Source organism: Carassius gibelio, chromosome A15, assembly GCF_023724105.1.
Source record: "Carassius gibelio isolate Cgi1373 ecotype wild population from Czech Republic chromosome A15, carGib1.2-hapl.c, whole genome shotgun sequence".
Taxonomy (NCBI): Eukaryota; Metazoa; Chordata; class Actinopteri; order Cypriniformes; family Cyprinidae; genus Carassius; species Carassius gibelio.
Genome location: NC_068385.1, coordinates 20,101,236 through 20,118,226, shown reverse-complemented (window position 1 = coordinate 20,118,226; position 16,991 = coordinate 20,101,236). Strand labels below are relative to the sequence as shown.

Genomic DNA, 16,991 nt, shown 5'->3' with positions numbered 1-16,991 from the left:
CTTCTTACCAATGATATATTTTCAGCAAATGCGGTGTATTAAAACATAATTATAGTCATTTTTATTTGTTATAATTATTTATAATATCAGTGTCCAGCAGTGTGGCTTACATTTATCCTAAAACTACTTTAGCATTGTTACTTATTCTTATCTAATTATAAGAATTGTACTTCTAAGTGATTTATATTCATTGAGAAATATATGGAATATTTGCCTTTTAAAAATTAATTTGTTGCCCTACAGGGCTATAGTGAACTGCAAAGAAAATCTAAATGGTGATTTAAAATTATGAAAAAACTAAAAGAAATATTATTTTTAGCTCCATGTTATGGTCCATGGAAATGTGCCTGAAACGTTTTGGTTGGACGCGCGAATAACATTTTTTTTTTAATGTAATACTCATTTCAAAACCTTTCCTGAATCGAATCGAACATGAATCGTGAATCACTTTGATTCGCTGGCTACTCGACTACTCACGCGCCCATCGCAAGCACTCGTCTATGAATGAATCGTTTTGGTGAACTCATTTAAAAGATTCTAAACTCTGAATCAAAATCCCCACCTATGCTTCTCCAAAAGATTTAGCTGGTAACACACATTAAAGATCGTAAGTCGAGTCTACTCGATGTTGCCCGATTAAAAACCCGTCCATTATTCACATTAAAAAATATATATTTGGATCCATATAACAAAACAAATATACAAACATCATATTTTGATATTTCAGACCTGTTTACGCGATCATTACTCAAATGTATTTTATAAATCTCCTACGGACACGTCTCAGGCATGCGGAAGACAGCCAAAGCTCGCAGCCGTATATCTCGGGGTCCTTCAGAGTCAGACTGCTGCTTTCTCTGGACAGCATCTTCGTCAATGGCGGATTACGATAACTACGATGACCGGGATCGGGCTTACGGGAGCTTCGGCGGGGGAAGAGGGTAAGCAAGCCCGCACGAGAGGCGAGGTGAAGCGTGCGTTTGAGCGTGTCTGACGGGAGGCCGCGGGTGCGCGCGTGTTTGCGGGAGATCGAGCGGGTGTAGGCCACGCAGCAGCGGCGCGCTCCCGCTGAGATGAATGAAGGCCGGGCACGAAACTCAGCCCACATGGGCTTCATGTCTCGCGGCCGAATCAGCATCTCAGTGCCCGCGGACGTTATATAACACGTTCCTGCTCGCTGATCTCTGTTATAGTATTTAGTTAGTGATGTCAAAGCGTGTTTTTGTGGTCATGCAGCAGCGTGTTTGGGCCTCGAGCAGGGCTTTCACTCCCGTCTGTATCTCCTGCTGTTCTGAAGCCCACTGCACTGCTGCAGTATGAGCCAATATCAGTCTGATAAACTGAGTTCATGATGTTTCCGAGCCTCAGATCGAGCAGATGGCTGTATTTGCACACAGGTGTGCTGTTTCTCACACACATGCGTGGCGTTTATCATTTACTGAATATAGAAACAGAAAGCGCGTGCTTATTTGATGTGTGGAGATCTTGCATTCAGGCCATAATGCACCATACCACGCACAAACTGAAGTTCGTAATGAGAGTTTGTTTTTAAAGGAAGGAAAGGTCTCTTATGCTCAGCAATGTCATATACATTTGAACAAAAATACAGTATAAACCGTAATAAGGTGAAATTTATTTGCAGGTTGATGTAATCTTTTTCTGTTGTGATGTATGTTTGCTGCTCAAGAAATGTTTCTGATTATCAATGTTGGAAACCTTGACTAAACCGAAACTTTTGAACGAGTGTGTAATATTACAGAAGAACAGCGATGCTCTGGTATTGTGAAATAATACTGAGGCCTGCGATTATATTTTTGATATTAATGCTTTTGATCAGGAGGGATGCATTAAATTGATCAAAAGTGACAGGAAAGATCTTACATAAGATTTATTTAAAACAAATACAATTCATCTCACAATAAGGGTCTGCACTCAGCAGAACGGAGTAAAACAGCTGCTTTTAAACACTGTGTACTATAGGGCCATTGTTAACTATAAGGCAGTTGACCTCTGCATTAGGAAGGGCCTCCATAACAGTTTAACAGGTTTGCATCTTGTGTTTAAGCCCATAAATATTAACAGACTCATTCTAATATACTAATTTATTCATCTTTAAATTGTTGATAGGTTATCAATGCACAAATCAACACACACTTGACATGCATATGTAAAAATGAAAGCTTTCTAAATCAATGCTCTGTCATCGCTGTAGCTCACACACACACACACACATTCATAGCAAACAGAGACACTGACTGCGTCTGAAGCTTCACTGCTAACAGAGAAACAAAACGAAGACCGAGGTGGTAATTCACACATAAAAGATCTCTCTCTCTCACTCTCTCTCTCTCTCTCTCTGGCACGTAAATGAACACAGACTTGAAATATTAGACATTTCTGTGAATAGGAAACTCAACTGCAGACACACTATTGCTAAACTTCGAGCTTGCGGGTGTTTTCAGAAAGCTAGCTCTTTTATTCACAGTGGAGCACGAAAAAGAGAAAGAAAAAGAAGTAACACACTGGACAGATATTTGTGTATTGCTCCGAGTGTGGAGCTCTGTCGATTACGTCTCCTGATATCAGCCCTATCGTGTGTGTATCAGTGCAGTGTGGTATTTCCGTCTGGTCCCCACCGTCACAGCACTTGATGTCAGTTTTGGGGTTGATGATGAATGTTTCCGTGCCAGGCGCAGTCATGGATCATCTGCTGCGGACAGCACAGGTGTGAAAACGCCCCGCTGGTCATGCTATACGCTCTGGTCTGACCCCTGAGGAATGTCCCCTGCACACTGGATCCCTGCAGATGATTTGATCTACTGTTACATACAGACACAAAATACATTGAGAAGGTGCTTTCTGTAATCGTTCTGTCAAAGGCACTTTTTGCATCTGTTCAGTACTTTGTGACCGGCGGTAGACTAATGTGTGAGCCAAGCCAATATCATATTTGGGAACTTTAAGACTATTGGCATTAACTCATAACTGTCCAGTGTGCAGACTAACAGAAGTGATTGCACATCCTCAAGTCAGTTCTCATAAATCATGTGTGTTTCATTGCGCATTTTCAGAAATCTCATTCAAACTTCAGCTGGGCTATTTGGACTAGTTAAAAAAAACAAAAAAAACACTAACACAATAAATCACAATTAAAACATGAAATTAAAAACATGATTTTTGGAAATTTTAAACAACTGAGTTATGTTTTTGCAAATGAACTTCATATATTGATAATTTTTAGTTTCCGTGGTCTCATTTATAAAACATGCGCTCAAATCCATTACCAACTTTGACAGAGTCAACGTCCAATCGATGTGGAAAAGTGCTGAGATCCTCATCAGGGTCTAAGCCAGAGGTGCACAAACTTTTTCTTATGAAGAGGCAAGAGCCAAAAATTAAAGGGCTGTGGACAGAAAATAAGAATTGCATTATACCAAACTGCTATTTTAAAATTAAAGTTACATTTTTACATGGTTAAGGTTTAATAGTTAAAAATGAACGTTTTCATGGTTATCATTTGAGTTCATAAAATTTCAAGATGAATTAGCAGGGTTAGCTCACCCAGATAGCAAAATTATGTAATTAATAACTTACCCTCATGTTGTTTCAAACCCGTAAAACCTCCGTTTATCTTTGGAACACAGTTTAAGATATTTAAGAGAGTTCAAAACAAAGCAGTCTGGATTTCCGGTTCACGAACGAATCATTCAGTTCACCAAATCGAACTGAATTGTTTTAAACAGTTCACATATCTAATACGCATTAATCCACAAATGACTTAAGCTGTTAACTTTTTTTAATGTGGCTGACACTCCCTCTGAGTTCAAACAAACCAATATCCCGGAGTAATGCATGCACTCAAACAGTACACTGACCGAACTGCTGTGAAGAGAGGACTGAAGATGAACACACACACACACACACACACACACACACACATATATATATATAAATCGAAATATTTTTTAAATGCCTGTGAGGAAAAGAGGGAAACCCCCAACAAACCCCACCCCCAGTGATACTGGTATTACAGGTGTTGTAACACGTTTATTAAATGGTGGGAAAATCTCCTCACTGTCACAACCCCACTGCAGGTACTGTGAAATAAAAGCCATAGGATGTGGATGTTGACTGGAGCTCTTTTATATGTTTAAGACATAAATTGGGGGCATTTACAAGATAATTTGTGACTTTTTGGTTTCACATGGAAAATAGGGATCTGCACTTTTTTTTTTTACTTTTTCTTAATCACATATACACTTGAATTATTCTTAGATCAAATGTATGACCGTTTCTACGCAGCATTATATAAATGAGGCCCCAGATGTTTCAACTGTTCTCTATTCAGCACAGATTACTTCATACTTGTCTTTAGGGATGCAACGATACCATTTTTTCAGAACCTATCCGATACCGAAGATTCTGAGTATCTACCGATACCAATCCGATACTAGATTTTTACAATCTAGAATTAAATCAATCTCTGTGTTGACCTGACCATCATTCTTGTGTTAATCACAATCTATTAAATATACACAACTTCATTTTAATGAAAAATAACAAGTTAAAAAATATATAATCATAAACGATTACAAAAATATTATTATAAACTAGGTTGGTAGATAATTCAGCAGCAAAAGATACTCTAGATTCTAGAAAAATCACAGGAGCACAATAATTTTATCAAATCTATTGAAATTTTATTTACAAATAAAAGTGAATAAGTCTCAAATCTGGTAAAATGTTATATTGCTCATTGTATTGTTGTAAAATACATTATTGAAAAAACAAGTATATACATTTATATAGAAATCTAAAAGACGTTGCTTTTAAATCTATAGCACAGTAATGAAGGCAACAACATGTCATAGATAGGACAGAACAAGAAAGACTATTAATAGCACGGCGGCTAACCAATCACAGCACACACCGGCCCGGCGGCTAACCAATCACAGCACACACCGGCCCGGCGGCTAACCGATCACAGCACACACCGGCCCGGCGGCTAACCAATCACAGCACATACCGGCCCGGCGGCTAACCGATCACAGCACACACCGGCCCGGCGGCTAACCAATCACAGCACACACCGGCACGGCTAACCAATCACAGCACACACCGGCCCGGCGGCCAACTGATCACAGCACACACCGGTCCGGTGGTTAACCAATCACAGCACACACCGGCCCGGCGGCTAACCAATCACAGCACACACCGGTCCGGTGGTTAACCAATCACAGCACACACCGGCCCGGCGGCTAACCAATCACAGCACACACCGGCCCGGCGGCCAACTGATCACAGCACACACCGGTCCGGTGGTTAACCAATCACAGCACACACCGGCCCGGCGGCTAACCAATCACAGCACACACCGGCCCGGCGGCTAACCGATCACAGCACACACCGGCCCGGCGGCTAACCGATCACAGCACACACCGGCACGGCGGCTAACCAATCACAGCACACACCGGCACGGCGGCTAACCGATCACAGCACACACCGGCACGGCGGCTAACCAATCACAGCACACACCGGCCCGGCGGCCAACTGATCACAGCACACACCGGTCCGGTGGTTAACCGATCACAGCACACACCGGCCCGGCGGCTAACCAATCACAGCACACACCGGCCCGGCGGCTAACCGATCACAGCACACACCGGCCCGGCGGCTAACCGATCACAGCACACACCGGCCCGGCGGCTAACCGATCACAGCACACACCGGCACGGCGGCTAACCGATCACAGCACACACCGGCACGGCGGCTAACCGATCACAGCACACACCGGCACGGCGGCTAACCGATCACAGCACACACCGGTCCGGCGCCTAACCGATCACAGCACACACCGGTCCGGCGGCTAACCGATCACAGCACACACCGGCACGGCGCCTAACCGATCACAGCACACACCGGCACGGCGGCTAACCGATCACAGCACACACCGGCACGGCGGCTAACCGATCACAGCACACACCGGCCCGGCGCCTAACCGATCACAGCACACACCGGCACGGCGGCTAACCGATCACAGCACACACCGGCACGGCGGCTAACCGATCACAGCACACACCGGCACGGCGGCTAACCGATCACAGCACATACCGGCACGGCGGCTAACCGATCACAGCACACACCGGCACGGCGGCTAACCGATCACAGCACACACCGGCACGGCGGCTAACCAATCACAGCACATACCGGCACGGCGGCTAACCGATCACAGCACACACCGGCACGGCGGCTAACCGATCACAGCACACACCGGCACGGCGGCTAACCGATCACAGCACACACCGGCACGGCGGCTAACCGATCACAGCACACACCGGCACGGCGGCTAACCGATCACAGCACACACCGGCACGGCGGCTAACCAATCACAGCACACACCGGTCCGGCGCCTAACCGATCACAGCACACACCGGCACGGCGCCTAACCGATCACAGCACACACCGGCACGGCGCCTAACCAATCACAGCACATACCGGTCCGGCGGTTAACCGATCACAGCACACACCGGCACGGCGGCTAACCGATCACAGCACACACCGGTCCGGCGGCTAACCGATCACAGCACACACCGGCACGGCGGCTAACCGATCACAGCACACACCGGCACGGCGGCTAACCGATCACAGCACACACCGGCACGGCGGCTAACCAATCACAGCACACACCGGTCCGGCGCCTAACCAATCACAGCACACACCGGTCCGGCGCCTAACCAATCACAGCACGCAACGGTCCGGCGCCTAACCAATCACAGCACATACCGGTCCGATCACAGCACATTTTGTTTTTCAGAATGCGGGTCTTAATTTGATACAGGAACTATTCAGACGTTCAGAATGGGGAGGGAGGTGTTATAATTATGTAAAATATAAGAGGGAAAAAAGTTTATTGAACAACCTAGCACGAGAGCTTGTTCTAGTACACCCCCAAAACAAAATCAAGACTATGTAAAAGAGCATAATTATTTCACTGCTATTGACTGAATAACCTTAAATCTAATATATACAGTGAAGAATATGCAATTTTATTTGACATTTTATTAGTAATTTTGAGCTGAACATCTCATATCTCTCTGTTCTGCATTTACTTGTGCTGTTGCTTGTCATTTGTTTATTTGTTCTTATTCTGATTTTCGCTTCTTGTTTGAACTTTTATATTTGTTAGGATGTAGTAGTTTTTGCTATGGTGTTGAAATTAGAATTGAGAACTGTAAAATCGAACTGATATGTAACATTTTGATATCATATTAATCTTAGAATGCAGGATTACTGGGTCAGAAACGATGATGACAAACCCTTTTTTTTTTTTTTTGACTGGGCAAGTAAAAATGTTAACCGTTTTAGAAAAAATTCATAGCATTGAGCCCTGGAAATTAATAGGGACCTGGGGCTAAGTGCCATCAAAAAAAATATATATATATATATATTTTTTTTTTTACGTGCAATATCACAAGGAGTGTGCTGTTTTCTAGAATATCAGCACAATTACTAAAGTGATACTGATACTTTTTAATAAACTGTTCAGTTATTTTTTTGACAAATATTGTTTTTATTTTATTTTTTTGTCTTTCACAGATAAAAATAGTTCCAAACTAAAGAACAGATCTGTGTTTTTTTTTTTTTTTTTTTTTTTATGAATTGGTTGAGTGAATGATTCAATGATTTCAACCGTCAAATTCTGGTGGTTTCTGTTTCATATATAAAGTGTTTCCATTACTTTTTTTTTTTTTTACATTTAATGTTTACATTAACATTTATAGAATTTCATAATTATTTATTCACTTTTTCATCTCCAAGGAACCTTAAAAACACACTTTAAGTTAATATATACCACATCTGTAAGGGAGAAAAAAGGGGTTTTGATGGTACTGATTTAATTTGATTAGCCTGTAGTGTCTTGGTATTGTAATTAAATTTGATTAAAGGTTTTAGTACCACAGATGAATGTGAGCATCTGAGTCTGATTCAGACTCTCAGAAGTGGTCATGATGGGCGTTATTGGTCAGTGTGTGTCTTTTATTTGCAGCGTTCGAGTCCTGCTCCTCTAGATCAATCTTTTACCCGTGTGTTTTTATTTCTAGAAGGTGTAGAGCTGATCATGTTGTTTGTTTTTGGACCGTAGACCCCGAGGCGGCGGCGGCGGAGGCCCAGGTGGACCCCGAAAGCAGAAGGACCTTCCCACAGAGCCGCCCTACACGGCGTACGTCGGCAACCTGCCCTTCAACACAGTGCAAGGAGACATAGACGCCATCTTCAAAGACCTGAGCATCAGGAGCGTTCGACTAGTGCGAGACAAAGAGACAGACAAGTTCAAAGGTGCGCAGTGCATGATCAATGAGGAACATCGCCCAGAAACTACTCCACTTTGACCCGAATCAGACCTCAGAGTGTGTGGCTAGCTTATCTTTCCCTGGCTCAAGCAATCGCAAGGTCATGGGTTCGATCTCAGGGAAAGCGATGACCTGAATGAATGTTTTGAAGAACAGCGTTTGCTGAAGGATTAACTGTTTGTTTTCTTGCTTCAGGTTTCTGTTATGTAGAGTTTGATGACCTGGAATCTCTCAAAGAGGCGTTGACGTATGATGGCGCTGTAAGTCACTTAATTCCACTACATTCATTCATTTAAAGGAGGAGATGATTGATGGGGTTATGCCTTGACATTCTGACTGGGATCACACCAACATATGTTTCTGAAGCTGGTAAAAGTGAAATATTCATTAAACACCATACATGTACAGTAGAAAAGCTTGACAGCTGTTTAATACTTCATCTGACACCGCATGTTCAGAAGTTTGTGCTCCCTAAGATCTTAGCTTTTATTCTGCAAGTGGAAAGATTTGTTAAATTGTTAGAAAAGATTTCCAGAACTTTTTTCTGAGATGTTTTCTGGAGGATCGTGTGATGCGAGACTGGATGCATTTTTAAATAAAGTTATTTTGAATGTTATTTCACACTAGTATTAGTATTTTTAATCAAATTAAATGCAAGGTGTTCGTTCAGAACTCTTTAACACAATCTTACGAACCCCAAACGTTTGAAGACTAGTGTACTGTTTGATTGTGTGTGTGTGTGTGTGTGTGTGTCCTTCATCAGCTGCTAGGGGACCGGTCTTTGAGGGTGGACATCGCAGAGGGCCGAAAGCAGGAACGTGGCGCCGGAGGCTTCGGCTTCCGGAAAGACGACAGAGGTACTGTGTGTGTGTGTGCCAGTGTCTCCAAACATCTCCGTCGTTCTTTTATCTGTTACTGCGCTTTACTCACATTTTAGTCTGTTGATATAGTGTGCTGTAAGTCTTGTCCTTCCAGATATTGTGCTCTTTATAGTTTCAGAAATGAGCAATGCTAGGGATCGACGGCGCGCTTGTCTGGTGTTTACAGTTGTATCAGGTTGTTTTACCTCAAGTAATTTCTTTCGTTTGATTTTAATAGTCGGATGGCAATATCTTCAACTCAAGAGTTTTTGTTTTTTAAGTTCAGTAAATGTTCACGATTGCTAATCAACTTACACTGATGTGTAGATCAAGTAATTTTACAATGTACATAGCTCTTTTTATCAGATTTCAAGTTATCAGGTTAATATCCGTTTTGAGGTTGTTGTTTGTACGAGCCGCTATTTGACCTTTTTTCGATTTTATCACTTATTTTAGAGAAAATATGATGTAGTAATTCATTTGTAAAACAAAAAATTTACTGAATTACCCTAAAAATTGCAATACCATATAGTTGTTTAATGTGCATTCTGTATGATTTCGGTCCTACTGCCAAGCCCTTAGCAGTGCTCAATATTAGTTTGTGCTCTTTTTTACGTCTTCTGTCTCTTATTCTGAGCTGTTCTGCTTTGGTTGTATTGCATATGGCTGTAAATATTTCATACACTTCTCATGCTACACACACGAAGCATTTCTTAAAGGGATAGTTCACCCCAAAATGAAAGTCGTGTTATTTACTCACCCACCGTTTGTTCCAGCTTTGGGAGTAATCAGATTGACTTCAGTGGTGTTTTTCTCCATACTAATGGAGGCTGTTTGGTTTCTACACTCTTCAGAATAGTTTTTATTTTAGGTTTAGCAGAAGAGAGAAACTCCGCTTGAGGGTGAGGAAATGATGACAGAATTGATGTTTCGGGGGAACTGTCTCTTTAAGCCTGGCTTCTCACAGTCATTGTTCACCTACATATTTCATCTTCAGATATTTTGGTACTTTTTTCGTACAGTTTTTTTCATCCCTCAGTAGAAACCTCTTTTCTAGCTCCTCTTCCTTCCCCTCTCACAATCGGAGGGCTTTCCTGTCCCTGTCCCGCTGCTGTCTTCCTGTTAGGAGATGATCTGATTGGTTCCTTCACCCTGATCTCAGCTTTGAATTGTTGCCCCTATTAAACCGCCCCTGTCCCTTTCAGGCCGTGGTGGCTCACGTGGGGCCCGAGGAGGGGGACGTGACTCCAGAGACGACTTCGACCAGTCTGGAGGAGGTGCGAAGTGTGAATTGGGCAAAAACCCCAAACCAACTTGGGGTGTTGGCTCTAGAAAATAATTTTAGCAAAAGGTCTGAAGACACATCTGTGCTATATGACCTCAGACATTCCTCTTTTTGTAAAAAATGAACCGAAAACATATTTACAATAAATCTAGTCCATGAAATCGTAGTCAGCAAAGGGGGCGTGAAGAAAATAAAAAAGTTTTAGGACAAGATATTTTAATTTATAATTTTTTTTTTTTTGCATTGAATATTACAATACAATAAATAAATGGAATTATTATTATTATTTGCGCTATCATTGTGATATATTCACTACCAAGTATGCACTGTAAAGTTATGCATTAGCGGAAGTCATTCTCATCATATTAGTTTAATTTAAAAGTAATAATGTTAATGAAATCACTTTGTTTTTGTGAACCTGTTACATTAAATGTTTTTCGTTCATTTTTATAAACCGAGGAAGCAGTCAAAATAGTGCTTGAAACCTTGTTGATAATAATATTTCATTAAGACTTTATGGAAAGCAGTGATCTTTCATATCTGTGTTTTGGCTTTTTCATGTATTTTAAGTTAATTTTCTGAACATTGATCTCTCGGGGACTCCTCCGTCTCATTGCCATCAGTCATGTCATCAGTGATGTCATCAGTGGAGTCTCCCTGCTTCTGCAGTCAGACGTCCTCCCAGATAAACACTGATCTGGGATCAGACTTAACACACTCCTGCAAAGCTTAAGCACTTTGAAATATCGGCCAGAGCCTATCCCGGATCAGTGTTTTGGTGTGGGAGCATGATGGACCAGTTACTCACACGCTTTCTTTTTACTGACAGGATTTAGAGATGAAGACTTCATGGGTGGGAGGAGTCGAGGAGGCGGTCGCCCTGGTGACAGAAGGGGGGCGGGAGGAGGAGGAGGAGGACCAGGCATGGGACGCTTCAGAGATGGACCTCCTCGAGGAGGCCCGACAGACTTCAGAGAACCCTCCGACGGTGTCACACATTTATTCATGCTGAAAAACAAAAAGATACCTTTTATACATGTGCTTTAAAGTCAACATGAAATCTCAATACAGATGTCTGCTCAAACCTCTACAGTGGAAGAACATCACTCTCATATTAGGAAAAAGTTCCAGTGTAGGCAACGTAATGTCTAATGTTAGCCATTGGCTACTAAACTGGTTTCTAGAGCTCAAGTGTCGAGTGCTTGCTATCAAATACACTTTGAAAGGCTTGTCTGAAAGCATAGACTAACATACACATACAAAAACAAACTATACTTTGGGCTTTAGAGGCTAAGAGTAAGTTTTTCATTCACCTGCACTTGAACACTGGTCACTTAACATCCTTACAGAGTCTTGCAGACTTTTAAAATAACTGAGATCATTCAGAATGTAGTCTTTAAGAGCAATGAGAAGACACTGCTGGCTGGTTCTTTCTTTAGTGGGCGGAGCTAATGCTCAAAATTTGATCTCATTGGCTAATGCTCATCCTATTCCATCCATGGCTTGATTTCAGCGAATCCATTCAAGCGAGGCAGATAATGTAGTTAATATTCATGAGCAGCTTATCAGACCTTAGGTCTGATTTATACAGCAGCAGTAGTAGTATTTTAATAGTTTTATTGAAACACGACCAGCACATTAGTTCTAACATAGTAAATGCTTGATTTATTATAATTTTTTTTTTAGTTGTGCTTTCAAATCATATTATATGTGAATGAATCTTTGTAAAAAAAAAAAAAAAAAAAAGCTTCCATATACATTTAACATTTATTAGCCAATGACCAATCTGTTGCCAAGGTGTGTGTAAAGGGTTGGTTTTCTGCATGTAATTGGTTATTAAAAAAAAAATAATAATCTTTGCAATGTACACCAAAGTAAAACAGTTTGTTAATATCAACAATTTGCTTGATGTTAACTAGATCTGTACCATATCACTTATATAAGTGTAATTATTGGCCTTAATTTTTAATATCACCAATTTTTAATAAGCCAAACGACTATTTTAGTATTGTTTAAGGATAAAATGCAACTGAAATCTATTAATGTTACAATTTAATGCCAAATAAGAAATGGATTCAGTTAGAGGCTTATATATATATATATATATAATATTTTTATTTTATTTTTTTCGATCCAGTCAATTCCCAGTTGACTACAATTTCTGAAGTAAAACGGGTTGCACATACCATTTCACGTTGACTTTAAATGATGTTTTTGACTCTTGCATAAATTATACGATAACATCTAATGTCTCTATTTCTCATTTTTTCCCCAGAGGAAAGAGCGCAGAGACCGAGGCTACAGCTGAAGCCGCGTACAGTGGCAGCTCCCCTCAACCAAGTGGCCAACCCCAACTCGGCCATCTTTGGGGGCGCCAAACCCAGGGAGGAGGTAATTCCCAAAGACAAACACTAAGAGACTGCAGCCTCCCTCGGCGCTCCACAAGGAAGAAAGGAAAGGAGGGAGGAGAGAATGAAGGGGAGGGATACACGGGGAGGGAAGGGCGAGGTCCGGGATGAGAAACAACGACGATAAAACGTATCATGCCAACAGGAACGCGATAAGCCCTCTGTCGTCATTCTTAACCTGTTAGAGATGAACAGAGTCCCTGCGAATTCAGATCGCGTGACTATATATTTATTCAATGGGAAAAAAATACAATAAGACCACACCCACATCAATCGATCGTGAACATGATCATGACACTAGCACACACCAATGAGCAGCTCGTGAATGCATGGCAAAACTGTTCAACAATGGTTTCATGTCCACCTTTGCTTCCCTGTAATTAGTGCCTGCTCTGTACTGTAGTTTTCGACAGGGGAAAGGTCTTTCACATCCTTGGTGAGATCCGAAGGTTTTTTCTTTTTCTTTTTTTTTTTTTTTAAGACTGCTCTCTTAAATGGAATGGAAAACTGATTTTAAATGTTTTTGTTTGTTTTCTGGCTTGTTTTATAGCTGTAGGCTAAACTACACGCATCAAGCCCTTTTATCACGCGAATAACGACGACACTGATTTGGTTTGTGCGCTTTTCTTGCGGGGCAGCTAGCTAACGTTTCCACGGTTGACTTTCATAATAGCGTTCACGAAAAGCAGTATTAGGTTGATTGGATTTTGTATTTTGTTCTTTTGGATTTTTGACGGACTGCACCTCTATGAAGATTTTTCTCTTTGGTGTGATTTCCAGCAATGGCACGAGCTCCGCCGATTCACGTACCTTCGAACGCACACTGGATTGTACATGTGGTGCTTGTCCTCATGGTGTGTGTAATTTGGCGATAAAGCACAACGTAGTCCAGCTGTTAGGTTTGGGAGCCCTGCGTCTTAGATCTACACTTTGCGATCTTCCCGTTCGAGTCGAATTGATTCTGCTGTTGCTTTGTCAAAATGTTCATGTGCAAAATTTGACCGTCTCCTACAGTGGACCCTGTGTAACCATTTTGTTCTTGTTTTATGTTTCCGTTCTCTGAAGAATTAGTATCTGTGTCAGTGTGGCTGCATTTTTCCGGAAGGCTAAACTGGATCCTACTGGCTTTGATCACCATAAAATCTTTCAAAGACTTCAGTGAAATGCAGGCAGGGGCACGAGGTGCTGCTCTCCTCTCGAATCTGAACGAGCCCTCATCCGATTGGCTTAAAAAAGCAAGTGGAGGTGGGGTCTCTGGGAAGGGGGAGGGGCACAGTCTTAACTCCGCCTCTGCCTGTCCTCTCTGGCTCCTCCCACACGCCTCAAAGAACCCAAACTTGGAGGACGGCATCTCCAGGTTGAATGCGTTTAAGGACTTCAGCATCTCTTTCCCTTCCCAAAGTATCTTTTGTGGGTTTTTTTTTTTTTTTTTTTGAATTCGAATGTCCTTTTTATATTTTGCTCTTTAAATTTCTTTTCTGTATTTGAGGATTAAAACGTTGAGCATGATTCTTAATTATTAAACGATTTCAAAGTGAAAAAGTACTTTTTTGAATTCTTGCCTCGTCTTCACGAAAGATTTTCCCACCCTGACCAAATCCTGGCTCATCCAGAGCTTTCGGGAACAATGTGCCACATGTTTCGTTCATTTAGAAGAGCATGCGTGATAGGTTTGGTTGGTGACACAAGGGTCTACAGTCTACAGACACATCCACAGCTTGACGGCAATGTGTTTCTTTTCCACACTCAAAAAAAAAACAATAGTGAAACTATGATCCATAACCGCATCAGTACTGCCTTTCCACATGAAGCTTCTTGAACAAAATGAACTGCTTGCACATTTCCACACACACACCAGGCGCTATAGTTTCATCCAGTGTAGATCCTCATCGAAATACATGTCACAAACCTTCTCTTCGCATTCTACTGAATTTGTTTTCCTACTGTATAATAGAGGTCCGCTGTTTTTCTTTTCATTTTCCTACACTGTTTATGGCAATAAATTGTATCACCTTGCAGTGTTTGAAATGAATGTGTTGAATTAGGACAACAGGATGAATCTATTCTGTGTCCCGTGAAGCTCTATGGTGTTTGAAGGACTGAAGACGAAAAATTCTAGCTAGCAGTTGGTTTCACGCAGGAGTTGTGTCGTAAGCTTCGAGAACACGGTCACAGATCTTGTCATTGCAAGACACGCAGTCTTATCTTTGTTGGGTTAACACAGGAAGTCTTTATTCTCAACATGAGAGACACGTGATGAGTGATTGTTTTGCATATGTAAAGAATAAAAGATTTGATTTGAGGAGACCCTGGTTTTGGGTGTCATGATCTACATGCATGGCAGAAATGGACAGTTTAGGGACTGATTCACCCAAGAATGAAAACAGTCATCATTTATAGTCATGCTCTACTTGTTCTGAATGAGGTTCTCCTTCTGTTGAACACGAGAGATATCTCATGAATCTTACCAGAACAGTTGACGTTAGTCATCGACTTCTTATGTTTATCCATTGAGTAGAAGTCAGAAGATATCAACAAAATCTTATGGGAATGTATGAAGCATTTATACAGCGCTTTGTGTGTTGCTGTATACCCAGAGCGCAACACACAACAGCTACAGGTTATTTAACAAAAGAAAGTAAATGATGACAATTTTCATTTTTAAATGCGTCACTTATGTTTCACCCTAAAAATAATCGTAGTGTTATTTATTGCACTGTACATTTTTCGATAAGGACATGGGCTCATACAGACCTCAGTGACAGCAGTGCCGTATTTACTTTAGCAGGAATTAAAATAAGACCGCATTTAATGATCACACCGTAATAGTTTAACTGACAAAACATGCCTCTAAAAAAAACCTTTCAGTAGACAAAAACTCCTCAGAACTCTGGAAGTTGTGTTTGGAAAACGAGGTGATCTCAGACTGTAAGTCTGTTCCTCAGAGCCTTGTTTGTAAAAACTCAATATGCTGTCTACCCTGACTAAGGTCTAGTACTGTTGTGTGAGAAAAATCTAATACATTTTTACACCTATCTATCTATTTATATACACACAGGTGCTGGTCATATAATTAGAATATCATCAAAAAGTTGATTTATTTCACCAATTCCATTCAAAAAGTGAAACTTGTATATTATATCCATTCATTACACACAGACTGATATAGTTATATTTTGATTTCTTTTAATTTTGATGATTATAACTGACAAATAAGGAAAATCCCAAATTCAGTATCTCAGAAAATTAGAATATAACTTAAGACCAATACAAAGAAAGGATTTTTAGAAATCTTGGCCAAATGAAAAGCATGAGCATGTACAGCACTCAATACTTAGTTGGGGCTCCTTTTGCCTGAATTACTGCAGTAATGTGGTGTGGCATGGAGTCGATCAGTCTGTGGGAAAAGTCCCGATCATCCCGATTGCCACTCCGCCCCTGAGGACAGGCGGGTTTGGTGGCCAATTAAGAATCCGACAGCTGGAACCCATGTCTTTCATACGTCTGTGTGTAGTGGTTCTTGAAGCACTGACTCCAGCTGCAGTCCACTCTTTGTGAATCTCCCCCACATTTTTGAATGGGCTTTGTTTCACAATCCTCTCTAGGGTGCGGTTATCCCTATTGCTTTTACACAATGTTTTTTTTTTTCTACCACATCTTTTCTTTCCCTTCTCCTCTCTATTAATGTGCTTGGACACAGAGCTCTGTGAACAGCCAGCCTCTTTTGCAATGACCTTTTGTGTCTTGTCCTCCTTGTGCAAGGTGTCAATGGTCGTCTTTTGGACAACTGTCAACTCAGCAGTCTTCCCCATGATTGTGTAGTCTACAGAACTAGACTGAGAGACCATTTAAAGGCTCTGCAGGTGTTTTGAGTTAATTAACTGATTAGAGTGTGGCACCAGGTGTCTTCAATATTCAACCTTTTCACAATAGTCTAATTTTCTGAGATACTGAATTCAGATTTTCCTTAGTTATCAGTTATAAACATCAAAATTAAAAGAAACATTTAAAATATATCAGTCTGTGTGTAATGAATAAATATAATAAACAAGTTTCACTTTTTTAATGGAATTGGTGAAATGAACTT

The 16,991-nt window shown here is 41.2% G+C and overlaps 1 protein-coding gene across 2 annotated transcripts; it reads left to right on the top strand.

Annotated features, from left to right (window-relative positions):
- The first annotated feature begins 776 nt into the window (after positions 1 to 776).
- On the top strand, positions 777 to 15,211 carry LOC128028727 (eukaryotic translation initiation factor 4H). Of its 2 annotated transcripts, XM_052616054.1 has the most exons (8): positions 777 to 941; positions 8,144 to 8,337; positions 8,547 to 8,611; positions 9,115 to 9,208; positions 10,417 to 10,488; positions 11,326 to 11,484; positions 12,772 to 12,887; positions 13,970 to 15,211. In XM_052616054.1, exons 1-8 carry the CDS (start codon positions 790 to 792, stop codon positions 13,973 to 13,975), a joined length of 858 nt encoding a protein of 285 aa, XP_052472014.1. In that variant the 5' UTR covers positions 777 to 789; the 3' UTR covers positions 13,976 to 15,211. The 2 variants fall into 2 exon arrangements, with proteins under 2 accessions (XP_052472014.1, XP_052472013.1); XM_052616053.1 differs by lacking the exon at positions 13,970 to 15,211 and having other exon boundaries at positions 12,772 to 12,926.
- The last annotated feature ends 1,780 nt before the right edge of the window (positions 15,212 to 16,991 follow it).

What these genes read in the sequence shown, in the direction of transcription:
- LOC128028727 (XM_052616053.1), top strand. Translation starts at nt 790, where the DNA reads ATGCGGAAGACAGCCAAAGCTCGCAGCCGTATATCTCGGGGTCCTTCA. An exon ending in AGCTTCGGCGGGGGAAGAGG is followed by an intron (nt 942 to 8,143) that starts GTAAGCAAGCCC and finishes TTTGGACCGTAG; the next exon opens with ACCCCGAGGCGGCGGCGGCG. An exon ending in AGAGACAGACAAGTTCAAAG is followed by an intron (nt 8,338 to 8,546) that starts GTGCGCAGTGCA and finishes TTCTTGCTTCAG; the next exon opens with GTTTCTGTTATGTAGAGTTT.